Genomic DNA, 16390 nt, shown 5'->3' with positions numbered 1-16390 from the left:
AATGGAGGTGGAAGAAGCGTCTAGGAAATACCTCACGATAAACACTCACAAAGTCCTTTACCAGTACAATCGACTGGTATTCGGGGTAGCATCAGCCTCGGCTATTTGGCAGAGGGTGATGGAACAAGTCCTGCAAGGGATCCCGGGGACCCAGTGTTATTTGGACGACATCCTGGTGACGGGCGAAAATGACAGTGAACACCTTGCCAACCTGGAGCAGGTGCTCACGAGATTACAGAAATATGGGCTACAAGCCAACCGCCCCAAATGCGAGTTCTTCAGGAGACAAATCTCGTATTGTGGCCACATGATTGATGAGGAAGGGTTGCATAAGTTGCCGGACAAGATTGAGGCTGTAGTCAAGGCTCCAGCACCGGAAAATGTGTCGCAACTGAGGTCGTTCCTCGGGTCGGTGAACTACTACCATAAGTTCTTGCCGAATTATCTACAATTCTGCACCCACTGAACGCCCTACTGCAAACTGGAGTAACATGGAAATGGAGTGATGAGTGTAAGCGTGCCTTTCAGAAATGTAAATGCCTAATCACTTCAAAAGAAGTATTGGCCCACTACAATCCAACACTACCGATTCGGTTAGCATGTGATGCGTCTCCCTACGGCATCGGAGCGGTGCTGTCACACAAATTCCCTGACGGTTCAGAGAGGCCAATAGCCTTTGCGTCGCGCTCGTTAACCTCAGCCGAGCGTAACTACGCCCAGATTGACAGGGAGGCCCTCAGCCTGGTGTGGGGGGTGAAGAAGTTCAATCACTATCTGCACGGGCAGAAATTCACCCTACTGACTGATCATCAGCCCCTGGTCTCCATTTTTAACCCAAAGAAGGGCATTCCGGTGATGATGGCGCAACGGCTGCAAAGATGGTCACTTTTTCTAGGGGCACATCAGTACGACATAGAGTACAAGGATACGAAACAGCATGGAAACGCTGATGGGCTGTCACGCCTACAGAGGAAGCACCTGCAGTGGACCCTGTTGAGATATTCCATGCGACCATAGTCGAATGTCTACCTGTTACAAACTCAAGTATAGAGAAGGAAACCCGAAATGATCCGACACTCTCTCGGGTCTATGATTTGACGGTGAAGGGATGGCCAGCACATGGCGACTCACTGTTGCCAGCATTCTCGCCAAGGAGAGAACAGCTGTCAGTGTGCCGGGGGACCTTGATGTGTGGATCCCGAGTGGTAATTCCACCCAAGTTGAGAGATAGAGTGCTCAATGAGCTTCATGAGGGTCATCTGGGAGGGGTAAAAATGAAGAGCCTAGCCAGGGCGTTTGTGTGGTGGCCGGGAATCGATAAAGAAATCGAGGATATGACCAAGAGATGCACAGGATGCCAGAAGGTCCAAAACGCTCCACCACAGGCCCCGCTACATCCATGGGAGTGGCCCTCATCTCCATGGCAACGGGTACACATTGATTTTGCTGGTCCATTTATGGACTCAATGTTCCTAATCGCTGTGGACGCCCATTCGAAATGGCCAGAGGTCATCAAAATGTCCTCCAACACCACGGAGAAAACTAGTGCAGTCCTACGGACCATCTTCGCCAGGAATGGCTTGCCAGAACAGATTTGCTCCGACAATGGCCCACAGTTTGTGTCAGAGGATTTCCGGAGGTTTCTGAGGAATAATGGGGTGAAGCATTACACATCTGCCCCATATCATCCAGCTACAAATGGATTGGCTGAGAGGTTTGTTCAGACCTTTAAAAAGGCCATAAAGGCAATGCATAATGACGACATACCACTACAACACAAGGTGGATAATTTCTTGTTTGCTTACATGCGACACATGCAGTCACCAACCAAGCTCCAGCCATAATGTTCTTCAACCGAAGGCTAAGATGTCGCCTGGATTTGCTCAAACGAAACATAAGACGAGATGTTGAGGATAAGCAATTCCAGCACATAAATGAGAAGCCAACCAGGAGCTTCAAGATAGGGCAACCAGTCTTGGCCCGCGACTACCGAACAGAAAAATGGCAGCCAGGAACGATATGCACACAGCAGGGACCACTAATGTACACAGTGGACGTTAGAGAGAGCATCGTGAGATGCCATGCTGACCAGATTCTAGAGTCACAGGAACAAGCCAAACCCATACCACGAGCAGGTGCACCTGGTAATCAACCCGAAGTACAGATTGTGTCTACCTCAGAAGCAGTGGTATTGGAAGCTGACGAACCAACCAATGACAATGAGCCAGAATCAACTCCGCCGCAAGAACAGGATACTCAAGAAAGGCGCTATCCAGTCAGGATCAGGAAGCCTCCTCAAAGACTGAACTTATAAATGATTATTTCAGTTGATGTATATAGTACAGAGAAAATTGTAATTGTAATTAGTTATTATTTAGTTGTTAAATGAATGTTATGTACTTTTTATCTAAAAGGGGAGGAATTGTTGTGTATGTACCTTTAAGAGAAGAACTGATTCTATACTGCAGTACCGGCAGTGACCACCCCTGTATATAAAGCCATAGCAGGCTTCTGTATTTCAGTCTTGAATTACTCTCTGTTCAGTAAATACCTGTTTTATTGTTCTCCTGCAGTCTGAGTATTATTGATCCTCGGACACTACAGAGGAAGCGCTCATTCAAGGTGGGGAGAGGGGCTCCCAGGAGGTCACATTGGAGATGGGTGTCAGGCTCCAAACTTCCACAACAATGAGTAGGCCTGTTAAAAGTTCCCCCAGACCTGAGACAACAAAGTTCTGCCACCTGCAAATGATGATTGGTGAAAACTCCTTTTTAATGGTGGAGCTGCAGCTGTTAGTAAGCAATCCACTTGTGCTGCCACCAGGTTTCACTGGCGTGTTCCAGAGGAGACGTGCAGCACGTGGGAAAACTGTTAAAATCAGAAAGGCCTCTCAAAATGGGATTATAGAGGCACTTAACTGGTTGTTAAGGGCCTTAAGGACCTATCCCGCCTCTTGGAGGCGGGATGGAGACGGGGTCAGAAAACCCGCATGTGGGAAAATTGCTCGGAGATGGGATGGAGGAAGGATCGGGCCTGCCCGTCAGTTTTTGCGATTTTAACACCTCACACGCCTCCAATCCCGCCTCCTCGGGCCTGGCAAAATTGAGCCCATAGTGTACAAAAGCAAGGACGTTATGCTAAGCATGATTAGGCCTCAGCTGGAATACTGCATTCAATTCTGGGCATCACACTTTAGGAAGGATGTCAAGGCCTTAGAGAGTGTGCAGAAGAAATATACTAGAATAGTACCAGGGATGAGGGACTTCAGTTATGTGGAGAGACTGGAGAAGCTGATGTTGTTCTCCTTAGAGCAGAGAAGGTTAAGAGATTTGATAGAGGTGTTCAAAATCATGGGAGGTTTTGATAGAGTAAATAAGGAGAAACTGTTTCCAGTGGCAGAAGAGTCGGTAACCAGAGGACACAGATTTAAGGTGATTGGTAAAAGAACCAGAGGCGATATGAGGGAACATTTTTTTAAAGAAAAGAAAAACTTGCATTTATATAGCGCCTTTCAGGAACACTGGACATCCCAAAGCACTTTACAGCCAATGAAGTGCTTTTGAAGTGTAGTCGCTGTTGTAATGTAGGAAACGTGGCAGCCAATTTGCGCACAGCAGCTCACACCAAAAGCAATGTGATAATGACCAGATAATCTGTTTTAGTGATGTTTATTGAGGGATAAATATTGGCCAGGACACCAGGGATAGTTCCCCTGCTCTTCTTTGAAATAGTGCCATGGGATCTTTTACATCCAATGAGAGACTAGAGATCCAATATTTATCCCTCAATCAACATCACTGAAACAGATTATCTATGTTAAATGTGCTATATAAATGCAAGGTTTTTTATTCATTCATGGGATGTGGGTGGCGCTGGCAAGGCCAGCATTTATTGCCCATCCCTAATTGTCCATGAGAAGGTGGTGGTGAGCCACCTTCTTGAACTGCTGCAGTCCGTGAGGTGAAGATACTCCCATAGGGCTGTTAGGGAGGGAGTTCCAGGATTTTAACCCAGCGATGATGAAGGGTTAACGATATATTTCCAAGTCAGGATGGTGTGTGACTTGGAGGGAAACTTGCAGGTGGTGGTGTTCCCCTGCACCTACTGCCCTTGTCCTTCTGTGGGTTTGGGAGGTGTTGTTGAAAAAACCTTGGCGAGTTGCTGCAGTGCATCTTTTAGATGGTACAAACTGCAGCCACGGTGCACCGGTGGTGGAGGGAGGAAATTTTTATAGTGTTGGATGGGATGCCAATCAAGCGGGCTGCTTTGTCCTGGATGATGTCGAGCTTCTTGAGTGGTGTTGGAGCTTTGTAGATGGTGGAAAGGTTTTGGGGAGTCAGGAGGTGAATCACTCACCACAGAATACTTAGCCTCTTACCTGCTCTTGTAGCCCCAGTATTTATGTGGCTGGTCCAGTTAAGTTTCTGGTCAATGGTGACCCTCCCAGGATATTGATGGTGGGGGATTCGGCGATGGTAATCATGTTGAATGTCAAGGGGCGGTGGTTAGACTCTGTCTCATTGGAGATGGTCATTGCCTGGCACTTGTGTGGCATGAATGTTACTTGCCACTTATCAGCCCAATCCTGAATGTTGTCCAGATCTTGTTGCATGAGGGCACTGATTGCTTCATAATCTGAGGAGTTGCGAATGGAACTGAACATTGTGCAATCATCAGCGAACAACCCCACTTCTGACCTTATGATAGAGGGATGGTCATTGATGAAGCAGCTGAAGATGGTTGTGCCTAGGACACTGCCCTGAGGAACTCCTACAGCAATGTCTTGGGACTGAGATGATTGGCCTCCAACAACCACAACCATCTTCCGTTGTGCTTGGTATGACTCCAGCCAATGGCGAGTTTTCCCCCTGATTCCCATTGAAATTTGTTGTTGTTGATCTGTCTAATGCAGTAAAGATCCCATCCACATGTGCACAATGCTGTGGCCCAACATTGTTCTCTGCATTACCTTAACTAGCATGGAAGCCCATCCTTTGCTCTGCGGATACCGTATTCTGCATTTTCAGAGCAAAACTCCCTGGACGCGGCTAAAATTACATTCAAATAAATGTAATATACTTAGAGTGATGAGTGTATCAACCAAAGTGTTTAACCTCATGCTTCTACTTGGTAGCTGTGTATGATTTATGTCTCCTAGAGCCTAGCCTAGTCATTCACAACCACACAGATGTGGGTAAAGGACTTCTCTTCAGTTGCTGCCAGACCTTCTAGAGTGTTTTGCACACACTCGGATGACTATATAAAATATTTTGTGCTTAGATAGCAGCTTTCTTTTAAATAAAGGGTTGGTGCAATCTAAGGCCCAATGCAATCTAAATTTCAGGGCTATGCAACTAAGAAGGACATGAGTGGACCCTCCAGCCAACGGGTTGCTGCTCCTCCTTTGTCAGCATCAAAAGCTGTTACTTATGCTATTTGATTACCTAGTGCATCATCCTCAAGTGAACTAACTAAAGGTACACCCACCTCTGGTAAGTGTACCTGTGCCGGTGCTTGCAGTGGATGGAGTGATTGATGCTGGGTGCTGTGAGGTGCTAACTTGTTCTTATAGCAAATCAGGCTGTTTCTTTCTATAAAGACAGAAGAATGCTGTTAAAATGCTGGCTGCATGACATCCCTTCAAATAGTGCTTTCATGGCTATGTATATCATGGTGGTGTGCTGTTTTGTATGCATGTGAGTGAGTTAGTGAAGCACTGAGTGAAGAAGGAATAACAGGAAAAGGATGGTACTAGCCCTGAGCTTGGCAGAGGGTTCCTGTTTCACCCTCCTCCACTCCTTCTCCAGCCCAGGATTTGCAAAGATGGCCTCTTCAGAAGCATTTATTTATAGGGACCCATGCCTATGCCGTTTCCACATCCTGTTATGTGCCACTTCGTGCTGCAAACAGAAAGTATTACGAGATAATGAAAGTTTGAAGAGCAAATACAGTGACACCCAAGTGCCCACCCTGCATTCCAGCATATGTGTGAGTAAATGATCGTAAACAATGCAGCTAGTTTTTGTGGCAAGATTGCTTTGTGGGCTCATCTTTACAAATGCAAATATGACAATACCTCAGGACTGATTTTCCTGATTCTTACACCAAGGTAACACACATTTCGTCAAGTGCTAAGGTCAGAAAAAAGAGGTACAGACCTGGTTTTCCAGGTCTCCACACTTCTTAACGTTGCCCTGGGATTTTTGGACCTTCCTGGTGATGCGGGGTGGCGGGGGCGGGGGAACGAGTGTAGAACTGGGCCTGCATGAGACTTAACGCTGTCCTGGGAACCCTTATTGTCCCTCTGGTTTGTGCAGGTCCCAGAGGCAGGCCAAAGAAATTTGGGAATCACTTTTTTACTATTAGCCCCACCCCTACAGAATTTTTGGATGTAATTGTAGCTTTCTGGCTACTGATCTCCATCAACAGCCAGAAAGACTTGATCTTGGAGGCCCAACACACAGAAACAGGATGGAGAGGTAGTTGGCCTGTGCTAGGACTGGCTGCCCTCCGGTGTGCTGCTCCTACCCAGCAGGAAATTATATCCTCTCCAGTTTTAAGTGCCATCTAGAAAGTTTGCTCCTGTTATTTTCTAGATGGCACTTAAAACTGGAGTGGACATAATTCCCCCTACTGTAGGGGTATACATTGTAATGATATCAGCAAATAGTGATGATATTTGTCTGTGATTGATTACTTATGCCTTACAGCATATTTGTCTGTGTTTTTGATTACTTGTGCCTGACCAGCAGAGGTCATGTGAGAGACAAGCAGTCCAGAGGAGTTTTACTTTCAGTTTCATTCTAGATGCATCACAGCATAGTGTGTTCTGTAAAAAGCTGCAGAAAGTCTTGAACAAGACTTTAGATTAAACAACATTCTCTTTCAGAAATGAGTCTTTATTGAACCCAAAAAGAAATCAAAACATGATGTCAGAAGTGGCTGAAAGAGAAAAAATCTGAAGTTAGCAACTTGATGGGACAGTGAAAGCAGTTGTGGCAAGTAAGCGAAATCAGCTCTCCACATATTAGCAAGCCAGAAGAGAACATCGTTGCTTACCATTAGAGAATAGCTAACGAAGTGAAAAAATGGAAGGTTTACTCCCACCGGCGACGCTTCAATTGACAGGTAATGTGGCTGAAAATTGGAGAAGGTTCAAACAACGTTTAGAGTTGTATTTAGCAGCAATCGGAGCTGACGAGAAAAGTGATAAACAAAAATCGTCCGTGTTCTTACATGTCGTGGGTGATGCAGCGCTGGAGGTATATAATAATTTCATATTTGCTGTTGATGGAGACAAGATGAAGCTAGATAAAATAATGGAACAGTTTGAGGCCTACTGCATACCTAAATGCAACGTGACCTTTGAGAGGCACAAATTTTTCACATGTGTACAGAAAATCGGCGAGACTATTGATCAGTATGTGACTGAACTGAGAAACCGGAGCAAATCGTGTGAATTTGGGGGACTCACAGACTCACTGATAAAAGACAGACTGGTGTGTGGTATTCGAGATAATGGTCTAAGGGAAAGACTGCTAAGAGAGCAAGATCTAGACCTGGGAAAAGCCATAGCACTGTGTAGGGCTACAGAGACTGTGAAGTTGCAGGCAAAGGAGCTGTTCAGTGCCAGTAGCTGCAACGTGGATGCAGTGAGAAAGAACGGATACAAACCGTTTAACAAAGAGAGCGCCAATGTGAAAAAAGAGACGTGGCCAGCAAACAAAAATGAAAGAGACAATCGGAAGTCATGTATTCGATGCGGTATACAGCATCCACCAAGAAAGTGTCCAGCATATGGTAAAACATGCAATAGATGCAACAAGAACAACCATTATGCCCGTTGCTGCAAGAACCAAGTGCAACAAAGCAAGGTCCATGCAGTAGATGAAAACGACATAGAGGAATTCTATGTAGATGTTGTGTCTGAAAACAAAAGAGAAGAGACTGGATGTTGACACTAAAAGTGAACGACATACACATTCCATTTAAATTGGATACTGGAGCACAAGTTAATGTGATATCAGAGACCGATTTTAAGAGAATTAGACCCAGACCAAAGTTACATGGAATACAAGTGAAAGTGACCGGATACTCAGGTACTGATATACTAGTGAAAGGAAAATGCATTGTCAAAGTAACACAGAAGGACAGAGAGCACACGCTAGCATTAATCGTGGTGCCAAAGGATGTGCAAGCCATACTAGGTTTAAAAGCCTGTGAGAGACTGAACCTGGTAAAGAGAGTCCTCGTTGTGGAAAGTGAAAGAGAGACAGTCTATGATGAACTGAATGTTGCGTACACACCGGGTAAGCTGATGTATACAGCAGACACGTTGTCCAGAGCTGTTGACCCAAGTGAGCCCGCAAACACCACAATGGATGAAAAAGTGAACGCCTACGTGGACATGATCACAAGTGCACTGCCCATAGCAGATGCAAAAATGGAGCTCATAAAGACTGAGACAAACAAAGATGAAACAATGAGACGACTGAGAAAAAGCATCTTGGATGGATGGCCCAACATGAAGCAAGACTGCTCACCTGATATAGCAGAGTACTGGAACTGCAGGGCGGAACTATCAGTGGTCGAAGACATCATCTACAAAGGAAGTAAAATAGTTATCCCAAAGAGTCTGAGAAGAGAGATGCTAAAAAAGATCCATGGAGGACATCTGGGAATCGAAAAGTGTAAGAAAAGAGCACGAGAGGTGATGTACTGGCCACGAATCAACCAAGATGTGACAAATGAGGTGTCAAACTGCACAATATGCCTGAAATATCGAGCAAGCAATCCGGTAGAACCACTAAAGCCACACCCAGCACCAGACAGACCTTACCAGAAGGTAGGCGCTGACCTATTCGTATGTCAAGGGAAGGACTATCTTGTCGTCACAGACTATTACTCCCTGTATCCAGAGGTTTGTAGACTGTACACCACCACTGCAGAAGCTGTGATAAGAAGTATGAAAGCCATATTCTCCAGACATGGCGTGGCAAGCGAGGTCTTCACAGACAACGGACCCCAGTTTAACAATGCAAATTTCCGACACTTTGCCAAAGAGTGGGACTTTGTCCACACAGCGTCAAGTCCTCACTATCCACAGTCCAATGGACTAGTGGAAAAATCGGTCCAGACAGTGAAAAGATTGATGTACAAGGCAAAAGACAGTGGAACTGACTTCTACCAAAGCATGCTTGTATACCGCACAACGCCGCTCGAGTGTGGTATGTCACCAGCCCAACTCCTGATGGGACGTCGGCTAAGGTCAAACCTACCCATCCCGGAAAACCTCCTGAAAACAAAAGAGGGGGAGGAAGTTCAAAGAGCAACAGAAAGAAAAGCAAAAGTACTACTATGACAGAAGAACACAAAACCTACCTGAACTCCACACTGGTGACCAAGTAAGGTTGAAAGACAAAACAAACACATGGACTCAGAAGGGAACTGTCCTGAGTGAAGTTCAACCAAGATCATACACCATTCAGACAGATGAGGGTGCTGTTCTGAGAAGAAATCGTCGAGATCTTCTCATGGGACCAGCCACAGCAGGTCAAGAGACTGATACTGGTGAACAACCTGATCACACAGCTGAGAACCAATCATCTGAGACAACAACTCAGATTCAAGGACAATCAATCAGAAAATCCTCAAGACACGTGAAGCCTCCTGAGAGACTCATTGAGCAAATTTAAGGACTATTGTTAAAGAAGGAAGTAATGTTATCTTATTCTTTCTTCAAGTTCTAGTGTATTGACATATTTCATGTGAACACACAAAGCAAGGGTAAAAAACCTTGATCATGATAATGATAATGTAAGTTCATTAAATGTTGTTAGTTAAAAGTAAAATACTTTTGTTTTAAGAAAGGGAGATGTAATGATATCAGCAAATAGTGATGATATTTGTCTGTGATTGATTACTTATGCCTTACAGCATATTTGTCTGTGTTTTTGATTACTTGTGCCTGACCAGCAGAGGTCATGTGAGAGACAAGCAGTCCAGAGGAGTTTTACTTTCAGTTTCATTCTAGATGCATCACAGCATAGTGTGTTCTGTAAAAAGCTGTAGAAAGTCTTGAACAAGACTTTAGATTAAACAACATTCTCTTTCAGAAATGAGTCTTTATTGAACCCAAAAAGAAATCAAAACATACATGCTAAGCTGTGAAACAATTGTAAGGTTGTTTAGAATGTTTTTCACATGGTCGTCGTCTAGGCACAACAGGATGAGAAGAAATACTTTGTAGCATGCATACTTTGCCCATCTACTATAAGAAAATGCTGAGGATGCTTGCTTTAGCGGATTTTCTGATATTGGCAAACTTTCTTATCTGCACTTAGGTTCTCTGGGTGTTCGTCACAGCATTCACCTTTCCTGCCATCTCTTTCCATGTGGTCTGCTTCACTTTCTCGTGAGGAGGGTGCCTTTTAGTGACAAGTAGGGCAATCCTCCTTTCACCCACTTCCTGAAGAAGCAGCTTCCCTGCTGCATCAGTGGATGGAGGGTTTTTTGTAGCTGCTGAACCATTTTTCAGCTACTGGAACAATCTTCTGCCCTATATCTTCTTCCTGCAGAAAGAAATCAACTCACCTTTAATTTGCAACTGCAGTCCTTTAAGAGTTGCAGCTGCACCAGATGTTACACTCGCCCTACCAGTGAGTGAACTACCAGTGGGAGGCCCAATCCCAGGCCAAGGGTTTGCATTGAATATATAATTAGGCCAAACCCAGAAGGTCCAACAAGGATAGCTGTTCCGAATATGTGAAAGTGCAAAGTTCACAGTGCATTGAGCCTACAATAACAGGCTGGAAAATTTAGCACATTTTAAAGCTTTTTTCCCTGTGCAGGGGTTGGCCACTATATTAAAAATCTCTGAACTGTGACATGTTGAACCCTAAATGTAACTGTACTTTATAAAAATCAGGACATTGCAGAATATTAGAGCTACTAGAGCTGAAAAACATTAATTAGCTCAAACCACTTATATAAAAAATAAGGCTAAAAATGGCTGCTTCCAATGAATGCTGAACACATCCCTCTGATATTGCTCTGTTCACTATTTTAATGGGATTGTTAACCAATTTAAATCGGTTAACACCTCCATTAAAGTAGCAGAGTATTGGCTTATGGACCTGGTAAGTGTTTGTCCGCTAATATCATCAACAGTAATTTTTAGTTCACATTCTCTACTGCAAAGCACAAAGGTTTTAAAACATGGCAACAAGACAGCTATAGGAAGAGATCAAAGTTGCACTGACCTTAATGTTATTCTATGGGAATTCAACAAATATAAATACATTTATTCCATAGTTATTCAAATAAATGAATGGTATAATTATTCAAAGTAAGATCTTGTAGGTTATTTTCATTTACTTTAAAAGCCCTATAAAATATTTAACAACAGTTGCATTGTTGAAGACTGAAATATATACCACATCCAGAATGCAAGGGAAATAGCTGCTTTCTTTAGAAATTTATAGTATTGTTTGCCTAAATCACATGGCAATTTATGTAGCGTTGATGGGGCGAAAGATCTGTGGACAGCAATTTGACATTGACATCACATTTGTCAGTGCCCCTACAGCACTGACCCCACTGGAGTTTGCTGAGCCAGTGGGTGCACACGGCATTATGGGTGTATCTTGACCACCTGCCTGCCACATGCTGTCAGGAACTTGCACTCCAGTTTATAGGGGGGCGGGATGCTCAGACCCTGTCTACCGGAGGTCCATTCTCTGGCCCCTTTGGCCCAGTGTGTTATCAGGCCAATATTCAAAACTTATTTTTAAAACTTTAACCATCTTTGGGAGTTCAGGCCACTTCCCTGGCCAGACCCACCTCTCCCACCCTGAGGGGACCCACTTGCACCCTTCTGGAAGCTGGTATGCATTATCTGACTCAGTGTACTGGCCTCCAGCCTTACACTGGGTCCCTTATGGGCCAAGGAATCAGGAACAACCAGTGTAGGGAGTCCCCACCCTGTCTTACATGGGAGGCCTGGTAAGAGGCGGGCAAAGGCTCCACCACTAACAAGGGCAGGCAGGATCTCCCAAATGTGGGTAAGACCCAACATATTCTCACAGCCTCTTTCCAAATCGAGTCACAGTGGAGGAAATTAGTGAATGAAAATTATAAATATTTAGTTTACCTTACTCCTGAGTGTTTCAAAGGTCCCATCATTATCCAAGGAAGATACTTCAAAGGCCTCACAACTTTTTCTGCTTTTATCACATACTGATTGTACATTGTACTGCATTGAGGTACTGATTGAAAATAAGTGGGGAGGTGGCGACCTATACAATTACAAATATAATTATTAGAACATATTCATTGTCTTTCTAAAGTGGCAGAAACAGTAAATCATGCAGCAATAAAACAACAGAATTGCCAGTTCTGGAAAGCTTTATTCACTGGAATTATGTTTTATCAGATTACACTGTGTGGCTTAAATTAAATCTTAATTGGCTGAGATGAAAAGAGTCAGAAATGTAATATTCTTTAAAAAAAAGCGCAGCAATTTAACAATATAATGACTGGTTGCAATCCTGTAAAATTCTAGGATTACTTTTAACACAATATGATTTTTGAGACAAATTTCCAGAAATGCTGATCAGCCAAATTAACAAAGTTAATTTATTACAGGGACTTGACCTGGTCATCAAATTAAATAGTGTTCATTGGGAGTGATACGAACTTTATGATGACCAAAATTCTGGTAGAGAGGAAGAGCAGGAAAGGTAGTGATCACCCGTGGAGAGGGGGTGAGGGACTGCCATTCGGAGCAGAACGTGGATCAGCTGGCTTTCCACCCCATGCGTCTTCTGGCCCAAATTCTGGTCAGCGAGTCTGCCATCCACCCTTCCTAAATCCGCTGACAACTTTGGGGCATGTCTGTGCGTCAGCCCCTTACTCTTAGTGTAAGCTTAGTGGGACCTACACCAGCTGAGAGCCTTCGAAAAGGCCGCAAAAGGACCACCGGCAACGGTAGTTGATCTCAGAAAGAGTCGATTACTTTAAATGATTCACAATTTTTGACATTCAGGAATGAAATAAAAATGTTGGCAATTTTCCTTCAGCCCTTTAATGTCCTCTGGTTCTGTTATCATTTCCCTAGGTCTGTCGGAACAGGGACCTCTGTTCCACCTATACAGGTGTGCACTGCCTGCCTCGATTCTGGAAATTACCCCATCTCTGCTCTTTGGGGACTACGGGTTTAGACAGCAGATGAACGGTAGTCCCACTGTGCTGTACTTCCATTAGCGGACCCATGATATTATCAACAAAATAGATTTCCATTATAAAAGCAGGATTTTTTTCAGTTCTTCCAGTAAACCCCTAGTGCTAAGAGTATGTGTGTTCAGGGGTTTTGGCAGTGCTAGATCTAAATAGGAATTAATTATAGTTGAAAAGTGAACCAATTAGAAGAAGCTATCAGCAACCACAGAGTGCAGCACTGCAAGAATCTGTTTTTTGCTTCCTCACTAACTTGCTTAAAAAAAAGAAAAACTTGCATTTATGTGGCACCTTATCGTGGTTCTGAGAAATGCTTCACATGAGTTACTATAAAGTGCAGACATTGTTGTTGTTATTTTTCACACAGTAAGATCATACAGACAGCAGCAAGATGAATGATTGGTTAATATGTTCTTTTGGTGATGTTAGGTGAGGGAGGAATGTTGGCCAATATATCCTGAGAACTTCTTCTTCTTTGTAATAATCCCATGGAATCTTTAAAAGCCACCTGAATAGACAAAGGTGTGGGGGGGGGATCGATTTAATGACAAATCTAAAAGATGGCACCACTGTCAGATTCACTGTACTGGAATGTCAGCCTTAAACTCATACTTTCTGACTTAGAGGTGACAATGTACCCAATTGAAGCAGGCCAATTTTGCGATTTTGGTTGAGTGGACTATAAGACTGAGTAGCTGCTAACGCAAAGTTGTCCAAAACCACACTGCCGTAATTTACTTGAGTCAGCTTATTTGAATAATGAGCATGGGCTCCCAGCACAGCTTTGGCCTTGTGACAGGAGCTGAAATCTGGCCAGCAGCTCAAATTGAACGAGATTTGCCCACTTAAAGGTAAGTGGCCATGTATGGGGGAGAATATTATTTCAGCCATTATGAAGGTTCAATATGGATTTTAGATATTTTCCAGCCTTTACTAAGGCAGGGGAAAAGATATGCTAGGCAAAAATGATATGAAAAGAAACCCAATGTGGAGGAACTAAATAGAGTCTGTGGACAAATGATGGAAAAGCACTTCACCTGGTCCCCTATTTGATGACTGGTAAAGTGGACATGTTGCTAAATAAGGAGGTGCAAGAGTGCTACCCAATTTGCATTCTAGGGTACCCTCCCCAGAGGATAACAAGCACCATGTCTATCAGGAGGATGTGGCCAGGCTTAATGTTCTGTAAAGTGCATGGTTAGCATCTACAATGGCCTGCATTATTGGGAACACTACCATTTGGGAAAGGGTCTGTACCCTATCGAGGTGGTGCCTCATTTCCATGAATATGTTGTCCTTTGCAAACAATACTCTGTGTTGTGACTGGAACCTCAAAAAGTTTCCCCAATACGATAACTGAAGTAGCTAATCAGGAGAATGGTATGACTAGAGGTAGAGCAAATTCTGTAAATATAGGATCACCAGCAGATAATAGTAAATTGTAACCAAAACAACACCCTCACTTTACAAAGTAGTTCTGTAAAAGTACTTTGAAGATATTTAATTCCAAGTTTTGCCTATGGGATATTGCCAGCCCATCAAACAAGGCAATTCTGCTACCTTTTGCACTATATCCTGTAAAAAGGCATAAAACACTAGGATGGATAAAGCTTTAAGACTCACTGATCCACCGAGCATCATAGAACCATAGAAGTTTACAGCACAAAATGAGGCCATTCAGCCCATCTTGTCTTTGCTACACGTTGCTACATCAATCCAAAACTAATCCTATGGCCATGCACTCTCCCCATCGACCTTTATCTTTCTCTTCCTCAAATATTTATCCATTTAGCTCTTAAAAGATGTATTGATCACTGCCTCCATATTTTTTTCTTAAGCTCTCATCATTTTCTTAGTGGCAATTTAAAATTAACTCCTTTTCACTGACTCCCCAAACAGAAGATATAGGGGGAGAAATTCAGTATCGCCCCGTTTGGGGCGTAAGTATCGACCGGGCGTGAAATTTTGCGCCTGGCGCAAATTATCGCCACCTACTGGTAAATTGACCTGCTTCGCCCCAGGAGGTGCTTGGAGCGCTAAAACAGGCGCTGCACGACTGTCTTAAGGCGCTAAGCTCGAGAAGCGAGGCGCTACCACCGAGGGCGGGCGCAGCGCAGGTGCGGCCAGTTAGCGATTGAACGCAGACACGCTGGCGCTGGTCAGCTCTTAAAGGGGAGGTTCGATCTTGGATTGCAGCCACACCCTGCGCATCGGAGCCCTGATTCTCGGCCTGGACAGACCTGCTGCCACATTCTTACGCCTAGGACCATGGAGAGGGCCAGGGAGTGAGCGCAGCGGTTCAGCGAGGGGGCCTTGCAAGTTCTGGTTGGCACGGTGGAGCGCAGGCGATCTATCCTGTTCCCAGACAGTGGCAGGAGGCCGCTGCCCAATGACTATCGCAAAGCTTGGAGAGAGGTGGCTCACCGAGTGACCTCCAGCAGTATGGTGCCTAGGACCCCTGTGCAATGCAGGAAGAAGTTCAACGACCTCACTCGGGTCGTCAGGGTGAGTAACCTTTTCAGAATCCTCTTCATCCCTGCATGTCGACCTCACTTTATGGCCAAAGGGTCCTGAAAGCCCCAATGCCCAGCCCTCGTCCAACACCTATGGGCCTTTCATGAAACTCACATGCACATTCAGCACTTTACACACTAAGGGCTAATCGACCATGGGAGGCAGTGCAGCCAAGATCAGGGCTTCACACTGTAAGGGCTATTCCACCATGGGAGGCAGTGCAGCCAAGATCAGGGCTTCACACTGTAAGGGCTATTCCACCATGGGAGGCAGTGCAGCCAAGATCAGGGCTTCAGACTGTAAGAGCTATTCCACCATGGGAGGCAGTGCAGCCAAGATCAGGGCTTCACACTGTAAGGGCTATTCCACCATGGGTGGCAGTGCAGCCAAGAACAGGGCTTCACACTGTAAGGGCTATTCCACCATGGGAGGCAGTGCAGCCAAGATCAGGGCTTCACACTGCACTCAGAGCCCGTCCTTTCTCTTGCAGGGCAAGCTGGCCCATAACAGGAGGCAGCAGCAATGGACCGGGGGAGGCCGGCCTCACCTTCAAGCCCTCACCGATCGGGAGCAGCGAGTCCAGCGGATTATGGCAGGTCGGATGATTGGCCCCGTCGCCACTGGAGATGCCGACCCCGTT

General features: G+C 44.7%; 1 protein-coding gene across 1 annotated transcript in view; it reads right to left on the bottom strand.

Moving 5' to 3' along the window:
* The window catches only part of LOC147115036 (uncharacterized), a 57386-nt gene that overhangs the window by 15163 nt on the left and 25833 nt on the right, over nt 1-16390 (bottom strand). The window contains exon 4 of the mRNA XM_085993973.1: nt 12152-12296. Coding sequence (XP_085850099.1) covers nt 12152-12296 — 145 coding nt within the window. The remainder of the gene's footprint in view (nt 1-12151; nt 12297-16390) is intronic.

This window comes from Somniosus microcephalus, chromosome 7, assembly GCF_052327205.1.
Source record: "Somniosus microcephalus isolate GS21.2 chromosome 7, FLI_Smic_1.0, whole genome shotgun sequence".
Lineage (NCBI taxonomy): Eukaryota > Metazoa > Chordata > Chondrichthyes > Squaliformes > Somniosidae > Somniosus > Somniosus microcephalus.
Note: the sequence above shows the minus strand (reverse complement) of the source record. Positions and strands in the feature narration are given on the sequence as shown.